General features: G+C 42.4%; 1 protein-coding gene across 2 annotated transcripts in view; it reads left to right on the top strand.

Annotated features, from left to right (window-relative positions):
• Positions 1-16,491, top strand: part of LOC126428145 (protein unc-45 homolog B) — a 99,473-nt gene that overhangs the window by 51,794 nt on the left and 31,188 nt on the right. For both annotated transcript variants that reach the window (XM_050090054.1, XM_050090053.1), the window contains 2 exons: positions 1,776-1,973; positions 5,020-5,230. In XM_050090054.1, coding sequence (XP_049946011.1) covers positions 1,776-1,973; positions 5,020-5,230 — 409 coding nt within the window. The remainder of the gene's footprint in view (positions 1-1,775; positions 1,974-5,019; positions 5,231-16,491) is intronic.

Raw genomic sequence — 16,491 nt, 5'->3', positions numbered from 1 at the left:
CTAATCTTGTCTTCGTGGCCCTTACACAAAATGTTCATTGGAAACAGAAGAATTGCTCTCTAGTCAGCCTCTATTGCTGGTTCTCTGAACATTCTCAGTAGTGCTCCTCAAAAAGAATGTCGTGTCTCCTGGAATAATTCCAACTCGAGGTCCTGAGGCATGTCCGTAATACATAAATTGAAGGTGTTGGGGTGATAAAGGAACAGAACAGGAAGGAACTAATTGTAACAGCTGCATCGGGATATAACGCGGAATCAGTGGCGACGAGTGAAAATGTGTGCCAAACTGGGACCTGAACCCGGGGTCTGCTTCCTAGGCAGTCGCATTAACCACTCCACTACCCAGACACAGTGTTTGTCGCAAATGTATGGACTGTCTTGCCACTCTTTTTGACGTGTCCAACAGAATGGACACTACGGGTTCACATAATTGATTTCCCCGATGGGCAATTAATCCGCAACTTTCAGTATGGATGTACATTCATATTCGACCTACAGTGGGAATCTCGAACTGGCGAGCGTGGAGGACACGGGTGGGGACTGTGGATAGGTGGTGCTAGTTGGGACTGTGGATCAGCTGGGAAATGTGCCGAGATAGTCCGTGCATTTGTGATAAACAGTGTGTCCGAGTGGCACAGTGGTTAACGCAGCTTCCTAGTAAGCTGGAGACTCTGGGTTTGACTCCTGGTCTGACAAACATTTTTCAAACATTCTACACAGTCTTGATGCAGCTGACGTCATCAGTTCCTTCCCTTCCCTTTCCTTTCCTTTCTCCCCCTTCCATCTACAATTTACATACAATGTATCATAACTGTGAATTCTGCGTGGTGTCTGTTCTTCCGGACGTGTCTGAAAGAACAGACACAATGTTTTCATATAGTCTCCATAAAACGTGCATGTTGTTTGAACCTACAGGTAACAAATTTAGCAGTTCACCTCTTAATTTCTCCGAAGCCTTCCTTTAATCCGACCCGGTGCGGATCCCAAACATTCGAACAGTACATGACAGCAGGGTCCACCGGTGTCTTATATCGGGTCTCCTGTACAGATAAAACACACTTTGCACATTCTCTCTCAATAAACCAAAGTTGACCATTTGTTCCTCTGCTACAGTCCTTACGTGCTTGTTCCATTTGATATTGCTTTGTAGCTTTATGCACAGATATTTAATCAGTGTGACTGTCGAGCAGCTGACTACTAATACTGTATTCGAACATTATGGGCTGCCACGAGGGGATGTCGCCGGGCACTGTCTCCACTCCCGTAAATCGCTGACCCGTACCTTACGGGAACTGCGTGATTTGCGCATAGACATCTGGTACCACACACTTCCAGAAACCTGTCGAGAATGTGTCAAATGGATGCCACACAGAATCGCCGCTGTTAAGCATGTGGTCGTACTGTTTTGATTCACCAGCATTACATCAGTGCAGCAATCAGCTGCAAGTGTGGTATAAAAGGTATATTCAAATTTTATACAATACTTGTGGCTGGTTGCTGAATTAAAGTTATACTCCACATAGCTCTACTACAACCAGATTTATAATTTCTCACAAACTTTGTTTTCAACAAGATACCAACCTTTCAGTGATACTCACAGTCTCTCTCTCTCTCTCTCTCTCTCTCTCTCTCTCTCTCTCTCTCTCTCTCTGTGTGTGTGTGTGTGTGTGTGTGTGTGTGTGTGTGTGTGTGTGTGTGTGTGTGTGTGTGTTATTTTTTAACTACAGGAGATATTTGCAGCTCTAATACAAAGTATGATGTCTTCTTTGTCGGCAGGTTCGTGTCGTAGTAGCGCTGACGTGCTTGCTTCTTGGACCTTTGGATATTGGAAACACAATTATGGGCCGGGAAGGCATTCTGCAGATGATTCTGGTCATGGCAAATACAGATGACGTCCTGCAGCAGAGAGTAGCTTGCGAATGTATTGTCGCCGCTGCATCCAAGAAGGACAAAGCCCGAGCTATAGTTGCTGAGGTATGTGACGTACTAGACTTGTAAGACTGCGGCAGGCGATTAGTACACAATAGTAGAAAACCCTAGAAAGCAGACATTTATGTGTCGTATTAATACTGTGATTCTATTTGAGAATAAGTTATAACAGGTGTTTCACTGTATGAATGACAAAGGTTACTTTATTTATTATGAGCAATTTCACTTCACTTTGAAAATGGTCATCAGGTCTGTGATAATTTTATATAACTGAAAAGTGGTATAAAGCAGAATATATGCTGTAATATGCCTATACCAAAAGTACTGTGTAGACAACATAAAGTAAAGGTGGGGACACAAAATACACCAGCAGAATTGGAAGCAAGACTTTCACAGTTGATCTCTCTGTGCTTCACCGTAGCAGTGTAGTGTCTGTTCTCAAGGTGGCAGGTTGTTGTCATAACTGCCTGCCCGACTGGACAGATACCGACAAAAATTATGCTGTGAACATATATGTGGTAGACTGCTACTCGCCATAAAGAGGAGGCGTCGACTTGCAGACAGGCACAAGAAGAAGACTGCTATAGATTTGAGCATTCAACCAAAAGGCCTTCTTCTACAGTAGAAAACACCCACACATTCGCACAAATACGACCTCTATCTCTCAGACATCAGGCATTCACTTCAGGATACCATCATAAATGTTGTAACGTCCATGACAGGAGAACTCCAACTGTAATTTCTTTAGTAAACACAGTCGCGGTTGCATATGAGCTGTTACTTTTTATCTTGATGACGGATTTCAATAGACTACAGAGATTCTCATCAGATCTACATTCTGTGCACAGGAATAAAACATACCGCTTTAGTTACAGTCGAAATGGACATTAATGTAGAAAAATGTAGTAAAAAGGCATAGCATGATATATCCTCGGTAGGAATCGTTGCCACAGGGAACACTTCTGATTACTGGTTGTATTCGTATCGAGTCTGAAATCAAACACGCCGTGGCGGCTCCTTTATACACTGACCGTGGGTTCGCCGAGCGTGAGTGAACGTAACTGCCCTCTAGCGACAGGCATAACAGCGCACTGCAAATTTTAAAGAAATTTGATATTAAAAGTGTACTCCGTTCGCCAGCCAAGACCAGAGCCCTGTTGGGCTCAGTGAAGGATGATTTGGGTTTTGAGAAAGCCCACGGTCTACAAGATTCCCTGCCATTGCGGGAGAGTCTGTATTGGACAAACGATTCGTACGGTCCAGGACCGTTGCGTGGAGAATCATTGCCACACGTATTTGTTTCAGCCAAAAAAATCTACAGTGGCGGAACATTGTCTTACTGAAGTACGTAAAATTTTGTACAATGAGACACGAGTGGTTGCTTGTTCATCGCGGTATTGGGACTGTGTAGTGAAAGAAGCCAGTGAGATCTGGTTACCTGACAATATTAGAAACGGAGATAAGGGGTATCCTTTAAGTAAGAGTTGGAACCCTGTTCTGTTTGATATTAAGAAGCAACTGTCCTCATCTCAGTCTTCAAAAACTGTCAGTAGTGTTTGATATCAATTTATCGTTTCCACGAGCTTTCACCACTGGTGCGCTGTTGTGCCTGTCACTAGAGGGCAGTTGTGTTCGCGCACACGCGGTGGACCCACGGTCGGTGTTTAAAGGAGCCGCCATGGCGTGTTTGATCTCAGTTCCGGCGAGACACTGTGACGGCCTACCCACCTGAAGATGGCGGCCAGGTGGACTGCCAAAATATTGTGTCCAGATGGCGATACGGTCTGGCTGGAGACCCGATATGAATACAACCGATTATTACACCAGGAAAGGTTACGGAGGCACTTCTGAATACTGTTTGCCTGCCAGTAGCGAAGTAGCGGAAGCCCCATCCATTGTCCGTGCCATAACTACACGGGTAGCCAGTGGCCGTGGGAATTGAGTACATTGTGCAGAGAACATGTATTAGATATATAATTATTAGGAGTTTGGTGTTTGACAAAACAATGAAAGATATTTTGATTTTATAAAGAATAAAATACTCAGTAAAACTGGCAAAATAGAAAAACAGTCATTATCCGATGACAGGACTCATTTAATCGTGGGCTGCCCTCTGCCTGACCTTCTAGTAAATGTAAATGTACCAGTGGTGATCAGTAGGACGCCAGCTCGGTAACCGAGGAGACGTATATGTTCCGCCATCTATCAAAGATGTTGTGGCTTCCCGTTGGCAAGAAGAGTGCCAGCTGGTAACTGTTGAAGTGATGTGTGATGGATAAGTACTGTCATCTGCTAACAGATGTACATAACCATCTGCAGCTAGTGTAATAGTGTAATTAGCTGCTTGCTATGTTGCTACATTTACCTAGATGTAATTGATCTTTGTTTCAGTGACTGAGTCACTGCTTACAAGGAAGATGCAGACCTAAATCAGAGATTACAAGACATACAGCCACTTGTCCTTTTTAGAATATATTTCAGTTTCTCAACTGCATGCACAAAATAACTAATAAATACAGAATGCAGAGTGTTCATACTGCAACTAATGTCTGCGACAGTGTGATTGTATGTAAATTTGTAGCTTTTTTTACTGTAGATCTGATGACTGTTTCCAAAGAGAATCATAACCAATCATAAAAAATGAAAGAACATTTATGATCTAAACAGTGAAGATTCTGTTATCCCAAGACACTGTGTTCTTCAATATTTCATATGATAAAACTGTGCAATTGTAGTATTGTTGTGAGGGGAATGTTACATCACCACTTGCAGCACATGCCTTTTGTCTGAATAAGATTGCTGGCTAATGGAAACAGGTTACAACAAGTGATATGCTCATAAAAATATAAAAAATTAAAAAAAAACAGATATTAATCAGTTACTTAATCTCTGTGGATTGTATGTCAGTTTTTCCAAGACACTGTGACACTTCACAATAATATAATAGCTCTTGAAATAAATCCCCATAATGAAATGAGTGTGAATGAAATCAGTGAAGATGCAATAACAGAAATTGATATCTGTGAAGAAAAATTATTACAGATGGACAGCTATAAAATACTGATAACTTACGAGACGCACTGACTCACAGGGAGTCCCCATTCTGAAGAAGCTGTACCAAAGCAAAGACCTGGGGGTGCGTGTGCGTGCCCTGGTCGGCCTGTGCAAGCTGGGCAGCAGCGGCGGCACCGACGCCTCCGTCCGGCCGTTCGCCGAGGGCTCCACCCAGAAGCTGGCCGAGGCCTGCCGGCGCTTCCTGCTCACTGCCAAGAACCAGGATGCCAAGCGCTGGGCCGTCGAAGGTTCGCTTCTCATTTATATACTTCTACAGTAGTGTTTTATGTCCCGGATAGTAGTAATCGATAAAGGTGCTCGAACACTTTTTAAGTAACGGAACTGAGTACTTCTCCTCGACGGCAACTGTTCGTCAGAAATGGTGGTGTGTTCGTAGGTTTTTATAGTGAATATGCTTCTCGAAATTCCCTCAGGTGTGCAGCCAGATTGATTGATCGTCGTAGAAGGAATTTTCGACAGCACGTGCCGGCCATCTCCTCCCACCACTGACCGTGCGTATGGGCCGCACGATGTGCCAACTGCATTGGTGGGGGCAGCTGGTGCTCAGTAGTTGAGTGACGGTCCTCAGCCTGCAATCAGCCTCGACCGTGCTCGGTGTCCCATTTCTGCTGCATTTGGAGAATTTCCAGTGCCAGAGCACACACTCGACTAAGTTGAAATCCACTGTCCTCGTCTAAGAGGTTCTCGTGTAGCCCAATTCTGATAGCTTCTGTGTATACACAGTCCCAATAGTGGGATGTGTTGTGCAAAATTTGTGTAGCTTTGTATCTCATTACATAGTTGGTTTCAGGGCATCATTCTGCATTTGCTGATGTTGTAGGCTGCTGTAGATTGGTCTGCCATTTGTGTTACATCCACCTTCCTTCAGTTGTGTGAATGGTTTGTCTGACGTATGTGTTTCGTTTGTGGCTCACATTGGTGCCGTTGATAGGTTGGCATCGTGTAACAGGGATAGTTGTGTCACGGTTTCTTCTTCTGTTTACTGGCACCATTACATTTTCTAGCGTTGTCTGTCCGCGAGTGGCAGCAGCAGCATTTATCGATATCTAGTACCCGTACTATTTTTGGAAGGACAGGGGTGTGTCAGTAGTTCGGTTGGGATGGAGCAGCAGAGAGGTCCGGCAGCGCGAGGGCGTGCCGGGACTACTGGTGGCACGCAGGCATTGCTGGATCGAGGGACTGTAGTTGCGAGGGCGGCAACCTCGTTGTCCACTGGACCCAGCACATTAAGTTGAGTAAACATTAATCCAGTAGTGAAACGTCCACTATTTTGAGATCGTGCCGTTTTTTCGTGCATTGCTGCTTGCAGGGTTTCCGTGAGACGAACAGCGACAAGTGGAATGTGTCGAGTTGGCAGAATCTATTAGCCATCTTGTACTGCCTGTTATTAGTTTTCGAATTTTGTGTTATTATTTGGTGAAGTGCAAGCAGCAGTATTTTAGTGCTTAGTGGCCGCTAATGCCCCCGTTACCTGCCCTGGAGGTCAGTGTGTTTTTGCAGCAGTGTACTTTTCTTCGTCTTGCTGATGCTGTCTGGTACAATGTGTAGTTCGACAGCCCCCGGATTGTGGTGTGATTGTGGTTTCTTTTGTCTACCTTCGTTGTAGTGGTTACTTCTGACTTTCAGTGTTTTAAACACCAGATTCTGAAGGCACAGTGCTGTCTGTGACTTTGACCTCCCTTCAATTATTCATCATCGTACCGGTTATCACACGTCAGGTGGATTTGGTAAGAGGATCGATCAACGTTTAAATTGTCCCTAGTATGAGTTGCCATCGTGTTAGGTGAACATAACTCGTGGCTGCCCGTCTCACCACTTACGCAGTTGTAGGGACTTTTCTCAGGTCGATCCTTGGAGCACTGTCTATGGAGTACTCCCTTTTTTTATTTTGTCTGATTGTGTCAATTGTTTAAAAAATAATATTTTGTTTAAATTATTCCCATTGCTCGTGGCCTTCAGCCGTCAAATAATTTTGAATTCTTTCATAACGAGGCCTTCGGACGTCAGCGAAGCTCGTGTTACAGTCAATTTTTTTAAATTACTGTCTAAAAAATTATTTTGGTATTTTTAACGAGTAATTGTCTCCCTCATTTGTGATTCAGGCCTTCAGCTGTTGATTGTTCTGAAGTATTGCTTCTGGCCTTCAGCTGAGAAATAATTTTGAATTATTTCTTAATGAGGCTTTCAGCTGTCAGTATAGCTTTTGTTACAGTCAGTTTTTAAAATGATTGTTTTTAAGAATTATTTCCTTAAATAAAGTGTACGTGTTTACTGTGCAACTGACAGTAACTGATTAGACCCCGTCCATACCTTTTCCTGCTTTTCCTAAGTCCCGTGTCTCAGAATGCATTCCTGCACTCACACAGTATTTAATACTCTCCAGATTTCTGGAGTCACAGGTCATCTTTTACTGTTCCTAAAAGGGATATGGCCTTTGATGGCAGGCGATACTCACATTTGATATGTAGTCGTCGTAAAATTCTACCCATTTCTCCAGATCCGTTGCCCACGTGTGGAATGTCGGGCATCTTTTTCAGTCAGTGTTCATTGCGTGTCGGTTGTGGCACAGTCTTCTGCTGGAAGGTGCATTAAATTTGGCGGTTGCTAAAGCTATTTTTCTGGAACACGTCCCTGAGGTGGTTCAGTTCCAGGTTTGGGCTTTCATCGTGGGAGATCACAAGAGCTCTGCAGACCAGCATGCACAGCACTCCTTCCCTCTATGATAGGCTATGATAGCTAAACTGAACATACTGGTCTGTGTGAGTTTTTTTCCGTTAAACACTGTGTCCCAGTGTTCCCTCCGGTTTTCTCTGGACCAGAACATCCGAGAATGACAGCTGGACAATTTACTCCACCTCCATCATGAATTTAGTTTGGTCGTGGATAGATACAAAAATTTTGCACGACACATCACACTGATAGGAGAGTCTGTACTCGAGGAGGCTATCCGAAATCCGTCTACGTGAGAATCTCCTCAACGAGGACAGTGGATTTCAACTCGAGTCTAGTAGCTCGTCTATAAAGGAGACTGCGTCCTCGAGTGACTCAATCTGGAGTACTGCTAGAGTGTTTGGGATGCCTGTCAGATCAAATTAAAGGGAGACATCTCGACAGTTCGTAGACGTGCTGCTAGATTCGTTACCAGTAGTTTCGAGAAACGCCTGGATGTTGCAGAGATTCTCCGTGAAATCAAATGGGAATTCCTGAAAGGAAGGAGATGTTCTTTTCGTGAAATCTTATTGAGAAATTAACTAAACAAGCACTGTTTTTTGCCTTGTTTCACAAATTTTATTACTGTTCCTGCACGACCTAGGTTTTTGTGAAACAAGGCAAAAACAGTGCTTGTTTAGTTAATTAGCAATGTTTTACCAAGAACCCACAGTTGATTCAATTAAAATGCTATTGAGAAAACTTAGAGAATCAGCATTTACAACAGGCTACAGAATGATCACTACCGTCACCGACATATATCTCAGTTAATGACCGTGGAGGCAAAAGAAGAGGAAACGGGACTCAGAAACGTATAGACAGTTGTCTCCCCTTGCTACATTTGAGTGAAATGGGGAAAGAAAATGATTAAGAGCGGTACGAGGTACCCTCCTGTTACACACCACGTGACAATCCACCGAGTATAATTAGTGTAGTCCAGTAGTGGTGATAGCTACATTTAAAAGTAGAAAGAGCTGTTCACAGTTTTCAGAATTCTTAGTTCCTTTCTCAAGGAGGTGAGGGGGATAGATTTTTGAAGGTTTGGGTGGAGTGTCAGGTTACTTGTGCCACAGTTTGGGAAGGACCGAACTGTTGTGATGATGTGAGCAGACAAAAATCGAGGGGACGGATTCTGTAAGAGTAGGAGGTTGAAGGTACTACATTGTTAAGAACTGTGTCAGCCCCAGTCAAGAGTTGATGTAAGAAGAAACTGAAAAGTGAAACTGAATTGCGAGTAAGAGGAATGAGAAGTAGAATGAATAGTGCCTTTAAAAACCGAGAGGAAAGCAGTAAAGAAGATAGGCAGAAAATGAAAAGAGAAAGAGTGAGAAAGATGAAGGTAAGGGGGAAAAAATGCCCACATCCAAGTACGACTTGCACATTGAGGTTTTCGTACAAACTTAACTATGTATGCGGACAGTTCACCCATTCTGCGGATTGAGAATCTTGACCACTTTTGCCCGGTACTGACATAGATGTGGGCAAGAGAGAAATTCCACAATTTTTGAGAATGTTTTCATTTCAATAATGTAAATGTGACATAAAGTCATGTAGGAGGCAGGCGATCACTATTATAATAATCAGTAGTTCTGCATTCAGGCGTCACTATGGTAGAAGTCAAACATGAGGCAAGGAATGACTTTACTGCTCATACAACACATTTTGGAATTTATCTGTCATCAGATTTACAGGAGCAGTATGGCATTTCAAGTTGTGTGTGAAAAGAACATTCACAGACTTTAAATTTGATGATGGATAAATTTCGAAACATGTCATCTGAGTAATAAAGTCATTCTGTGCATGATGTTTGACTTTTACCATTGCAATACTATCAGCCTGAATGCAGAAATTTTTTGTGGAGTATAAAAACAACTTAACAAATTTCAGATTCCCCCGTCCCCTCCCCCCATCTGAACAGCAGAGTCCTGCTAATCCAAACCCCGGTAATCCGAACGTTCGGATAATACGAATATGAAAAATGTTAGTCTAAGTATGAGAAACTGTGTGGTAAACTGCTGTATGTACACACTATTTTAATTTACACAGTACAGTAAACATGTATTAGAAAAATTGGCAAGAAAACATTAGGTTTAAACAATGCATAACAATGAAAGAAAAGCTGTCAAACTTACTAAAATACAACGGACATTTTATCCCTACTTTTTAGATGACAAAAACTCTGTCATTGTTTTTTGGCGTAATGAAGACAGTCTGTTTGAGGCCTTAACTTTTCCTGGCGAATCGAATGTTCAAATAACTTACGGGTTTGCTGCCAGGTGACATCGTCGAGCACCGCCGATATTTCGACAGGAGCACACCCTGCCATTCTCAAGGCACAAATGCAAGGAAGAAAAAATGTGCAAGCAAATTTAATACCTCGGTTCACAGAGGAGAAACAAGGAAGACACCACACACAGAACAAGTGTCAACACAACCAAAGATAACCAACATCAGAAATATCGATAGTTACTATTAATCAACAGGTGAGGTAGCACTAATTCTGTCCCTCTGTTGTTTGATGAGAGACAGGGCCGGATTCCAAGCAGCATTTAAACAAAATCCACCATCTCTGTTAATAAGGTTGTTTGATAGTCTGATTTCAACAGCTTCCTTAATAATACTATCCCAATAGCTGGACGTGCAAGTCAGAATCTCCGTGTTGTTGCATTCCGTAGGATGACCGGTGTCAAGGTAATGTTCTGCAATAGCGGATTTGCTCGGCTGTTGTAAGCGTGTGTGATGCTTATGTTCAATACGCCGGTCTTCCACAGTCCTGATTGTCTGACCAATATATGACATGCCACAACTGCAGGGAATACGATAGAACCCAGCCTTACGCAAACCAAGATCATCTTTTACAGACGCCAACAGGGCCTTAATCTTAGAAGGTGGTCGAGAAACACATTTCACATCATATTTCCACAAAATACGGCCAATCTTGTTGGAAATGCTTCCTGTGTAAGGCAAAAAGGCCGTAGACTTAGGTGACACTTCGTTGCTATCGTCACTCACCCGTTGCACAGAAGGCTGATGGCGCAACGCACGTTTGATCTGCCTCTCACTATAACCATCCTGACGAAAGGTGACTTCGAGATGTGCTAGCTCAGCTGCCAAACTTTCAGGGTCTGAGATAACGTGGGCCCTGTGAACTAAGGTGCGAAGTACTCCTTCATGCTGAGCTGGACGGTGACAACTATCAGCTCGCAGATACAAGTCAGTGTGGGTGGGCTTCCTATAAACAGAATGTCCCCAACGTACCATCAGTCTTCCTTTTGACCAACACATCAAGGAAGGGAAGGCATCCATTCTTTTCCACCTCCATAGTGAACTGAATATTCGGGTGGATTGACTTCAGATGTTCCAAAAACCGGTTTAAATTCTCACTACCATGAGGCCACACAACAAAAGTATCATCTACATATCTGAAAAAACACGCAGGTTTCAAGGTCGCTGACTCCAATGCACGTTCCTCAAAGTCCTCCATAAACAAATTGGCCACAATAGGTGACAACGGGCTTCCCATTGCAACTCCATCAGTCTGTTCATAGTACTGACCATTGAATAAAAAGTAAGTGGAAGTCAGCACATGTCGAAACAAATTTGGTAACTCGACACCAAACTTAACCTCAATTAGCTGCAACGAATCAGAGAGAGGAACGCGAGTGAAAAGAGAAACCACATCAAAACTGACTAAAATATCAGAGTCATTCAAATGCAATCCCTGCAATCGATGTAAGAAATCTGCAGAGTTCTTAATGTGGTGTTCACACCTACCTACTAGTGGGCTCAACAAAGTAGCAAGATGTTCAGCTACACGATATGTCGGAGCACCAATATTAGAAACAATAGGCCTCAACGGGACAGCCTCTTTATGGACCTTAGGGAGGCCATATAATCTAGGTGGTACAGCACAGGAAGGTCCCAATTAGTATGGATTAACGGGCCTCTACTGTACTTATACTGTGGAACGTTGCTTCTTGCCAAATTTCAGAATTCTATGTCAACGAGAAGTACTCTATAGGTTTCGAAGAGGGAGTTTGCAAGCATCAAAATATATGACATAAATGGCTGCACCTTTTGATTGTGCTGACCTAGAATCTTCAATTTTCTACACCACCAAGGGATCATAGGCCTCAGTACGTGATGTAAATTTCAACAGGATGTGTCTGCCTGTTCCAGAGGGAAAGGAACAGGCAGGCAGATGGGCAACAAAGTGATCCTGTAAGGGTTCTGTATTTGCGAATTGAGGTTTGGAACCCTAAAAATGGAAAAAAAGACGAAATATAAGAAGGGGGAGGGGGGGGGGGGGGAGAAATAAATTTGAGTAAATAAGGAAATATAACCAGTGAAAAAAATTTAAGCCGGTGGGGGGAGGAGGCATGTGAACGGAGGTTAAATGCAAAGGATGGGAGAATGTGAGAATATGTTAGAGAATAAGTTCTCGTCTCCAGAATTCAGGGAAAATAGTGCCGGGTGGATTAATCTAAATGGAGAGGAATAGTTTTTTCTTGTGTGTATATTAGCACTCTCAGAATTTTGCTTCCTCAAAGCCCATTTTCACAGAGCAAGCTTCATCATAAGGTCATCGGCTGGCATAACAGCCCCCGAGCAGTCTTAACAGCCCCCGAGCAGTCTCTGTTGACTGCGAGGCTGCCTCCTCGGAGGGAGCTCCGCACATTTTCATACGATAGCTGCGGTGCCGTTTCGTTCGGTGGACTGTCCCGAATGCTACCTGTGCCAGCCGGGCGGGAGACCTGTTGGCGTCCGACTTCGTGGCCCAGAAAGCGGGACCTCACCACGAGCGCACCGTGCCGAGGGGATGCTCGACTGCAGTGTAACCCCGGAGTGTCTCTCAGTTGTCGCAGTTGACTCCGCAGTGAAGCAAAGAAAGCATTATTGCTTTAAATGGTGCAATCAGGGAACAGTCATTCTCATATATTGAGAAAACTCACAGTTAATTTAACAAATATTTGTTCTCGAAACAAACAGTTTGCTACGATACAACTTGCAGCGGGCTGCGTACAATTTCATCAGCACAAGAACTGGCCGTCCGTACTCCAGGTAGCCGACAACCGAGTGTGCCACCTAGCAAACACATGGCAACTCTTACTCTGTGTGAGATGTGCTCGAGGTAAATATGAGTCACCCATTCTGTTTGCTTATAATTTTACAGCTTTCTCAAACAAATTTTCCTTTCAATACAAATAACCTCTTCGTAATCTCGTGCACTTGTGAGCTCTCAGTGTGCACCTGTTCCTGTAGAAGAATAACTGTGCATACGATAGAATGTATGGCCAAGCGTACACTGCCGTGGCCACTGCGCGCCAGACTAGTGCCTTAGGGGGCCACGATCTGACACCGGAGAGGTTACGGGCCTCTCCGTCCTCAATCTTTCTTTTCATTTGTGCAGTTGGAAGTGCAGTTGTAAGAAATGATAGAAACAGGTAACTAGTCATTTTTCAGTGGGTTCCATTGTTTTACAACTCTGGGATGGCATTTCAGAAATTTAATTATACCAGCTATTATGTTTACCATGTAGATAAGAGAAATTCCGTGTTTCACAGCAGAATGTGTATTTTGTTTTTATCAAAACATTCTGTCACAAAAGACAGAATTTTTCTTATCTAATTGATAAACAGAACTGAAGTAGCATAGCAACTGTGGAAGAATGGCTGCAGACATTAATAATCTTATATTAGCTGTCTTTCTGAACCAGACGATTATTAACACTGAAAGGTTTCTTGAAAATATGTCACAGTTAAGGCAGTAGGAATCTACAGCCACAAAAATTGGTATGTGGTTTCTTGATCAGAAATAAAGAAATATGTATTTCAGCATTTTTAGAAATTTTTAACCCCCTATGGGGATGAAATAATGGGTGATAGTTTTTTTTTTAATAAATCATTATTGAAGAATTACTGCAGCATTTTTAACACTACATCTATGAAAATTGGTATTTCATTTCTCAATTAGAAATTAAAAAAAAACATGTTTCATTTTTTTGGAACTTTGATCTCTTAAAGGAGTGAGATATAGCGGAGATGCTGTGTCGCAGATACGCATAACGAAAAGACTCTCGCAGTTACGTTTTCGGCATAGGCCTTTGTCAACAATACACACATGTACGCAGGCATGTACACTCGTGCAAATGCAGCTGACACACATGACTGCAATCTGAGGCAACTGAAACCACACTGCCTTTGTTGTGCCTATCTGCAGCTCAGCATCTCCGCTATATGGTGAGTGGCAACTTTCTTACTCATAATATTGTTACATTCCATCCTTGATATTCCATTGTTTGATTGTATTATGAAAGCATATTCAAAGCTAAATCTATGAAATTTTGTATGTGGTTTCTCTGTTATAAATAGAAAATACACATATCACTGTTTTTGGAAAGTTGACCGCTAGGGGATGAAATAGGGTATGAAAAATTTTAAGAAAATATTTCGTTATTTTTTTTTTTTTTTTTTTTTTTTTTTTTTTTTTTTAAAAAAAACCTGAAAACTACATCAATGAAAACTATTATTTCATTTTTTGACCAGATGTAAAGAAATATATGTTATGGTATGAAAGTTTCTTTGAAAATATCACCAGAAGAATTTGAAAGACAAGAATAACAAAAACGTTGGACACTAGCTACCAGAATCACTTCTTGGTTAGAAGTACATTTGGAAAAAAGAAAGGTCATGCCTCTTTGGCCTTAATTAGTGTGAAAAGTTTGGAAGGTGGCACAATTTGTGAACAACATAAAAATTTGCATTAAAAAAAAGTGTGTGCAAACCACACAGTCCACGTGAGCAAAGCAGTGGACGCTAAGTTAGTTATTGTTAAGTACAGTAAGATTGTCAAGCTTCACAGCAGTTTCTCTGAAAATATCACTACAAGAATGTAACAGACATGATTAACAAAAACGTTGGACTCCACGTACTAGAATTGTTTTTTGGTCCGAAGTACATTTGGAAAACAAAAAGATCATGCTTCTTTGGCCTTAATTAGTGTGAAAAGTTTGGAAGGTGTCCCATATGTGATTAAAAAAAAGTGTATGCAAACCACACAATCTACAGCAAACGAGTGGACACTATGTTAGTCATTATTAAGTACAGTAAGATTGTTAAGCCTCACAGCAAGGAGGTAAATTCTACTTGAAAATTATTATTTTGTTTGCAGTTGTATAAATCGTAGTTTAGCTGGAACTGATTTTTTATCATTGGCAACAAAAACCCCTAAGGAGTAAATGTATTGGGAACAAAGATCCTTAAAAAGGCTTCTGCAGAACATAAGGCCACCTGCCTTGCAGAATTTTCTCACTTCTCAGTCCTGCTGAACAATCACTTTATTTCAGTAATTAAAACTTCCGGGCTAAGAGGCCGTGGTCCAATAGTAGAAATACTTCTCCCTGACATTTCGTTGCCATCTGCGGGCAACATCATCTGAGGTGAGGTTGCCCGCAGATGGCAACGAAACGTCAGGGAGAAGTATTTCTACTATTGGACCACGGCCTCTTAGCCCGGAAGTTTTAATTACTGAAGACGCCGGCCGTGAAAGCCTACACGCTATAATCACTTTATTTACTTTAGTTGCAGTCCTCCAGAAAATAATTCCGTAAGATCTCAGTGAATGAAAATATGCTACATAAACTGATGCTCTTTTCTTTAGGTCAACAGAATGGAAGACATTTCTAAGGGCATAACGGTACATCGATTCGTTTTAACTTGAATCGAACCCCACGGAAATTTACATACTGCGTTTCATTCGATGTGTGACCGTTAATATCTACTATTAATGCTAAACATCTACATTGGCATCCACATACGTACTGTGCAAGCCACCACACAGTGCATTGCAGAGGGTACCTTTCACCACTGCTTATCATTTCCTTTCCTGTTACACTCACAGATAGAGCAGGGGAAAAATGACTATCTGTGTGCCTCTGTATGTACCCTAATTTCTCATATCCTTTCTTCACGGATTATGCAAAATGTACATCGATGGCAGTACAATTGTTGTGCAGTCAGCCTCAGATGCGAGTTCTCTTATTTCCTCAATAGTACCTCGCAAAAAGAAAGTCCCCTTCCCTCGAGGGATTCCCATTTGAATTCACGGAGCATCTCCGTACTGCTCGCACGCTCATCGAACCTACCGGTAACGAATCTAGCGTTTTGCCTCTGAATTGCTTTGATGTCTTCCTTTGATCTGACCTGGTGGTGAGCAGTACACAACTATTGGTGGCACTAGGGATCTGATGCAGCCTCCTGTCTAGACGAGCTGCACTGTCTTAAAATTCTCCCAGTAAACAGAAGTCAACCATGTGCCTTCGCTACTACTGACCTGACATGCTCGTTCCATTTCGCATCACTTCTCAACGTTACACCTCGATATTTAATCGGTGTGGCTCGCGACACACTACTGACGCTGTGTTCGAATGTTACAGGATTGTTTTTCCTACTCATCCTTATTAACTTACATTTTTCTACATTTAGAGCGAGCTGCCATTCATCACATCGACTAGAAAATCTGCCTAAGTCATCTCGTATCCTCCTACAGTCACTCGACAGTGACACCTTTCAGTACTCTGCAGCGTCCTCAGCAAATGACCGTACATTGTTACTCGCCTCATCTGCCATATCATTTAAGAGTGATTCTATTGCACTTCACTGGAGCACTTCTCACACTACCTTTGTCTCTTACGAGAATTCACCGTAGAGGACGTATTGGGTCCTATTACTTGAGAAGTCTTTGACTAGCTCACATATATGGGAACCTCGTACATACACTC

Source organism: Schistocerca serialis, chromosome 12, assembly GCF_023864345.2.
Source record: "Schistocerca serialis cubense isolate TAMUIC-IGC-003099 chromosome 12, iqSchSeri2.2, whole genome shotgun sequence".
Taxonomy (NCBI): domain Eukaryota; kingdom Metazoa; phylum Arthropoda; class Insecta; order Orthoptera; family Acrididae; genus Schistocerca; species Schistocerca serialis.
This window is presented reverse-complemented; position numbering and strand designations above follow the sequence as displayed.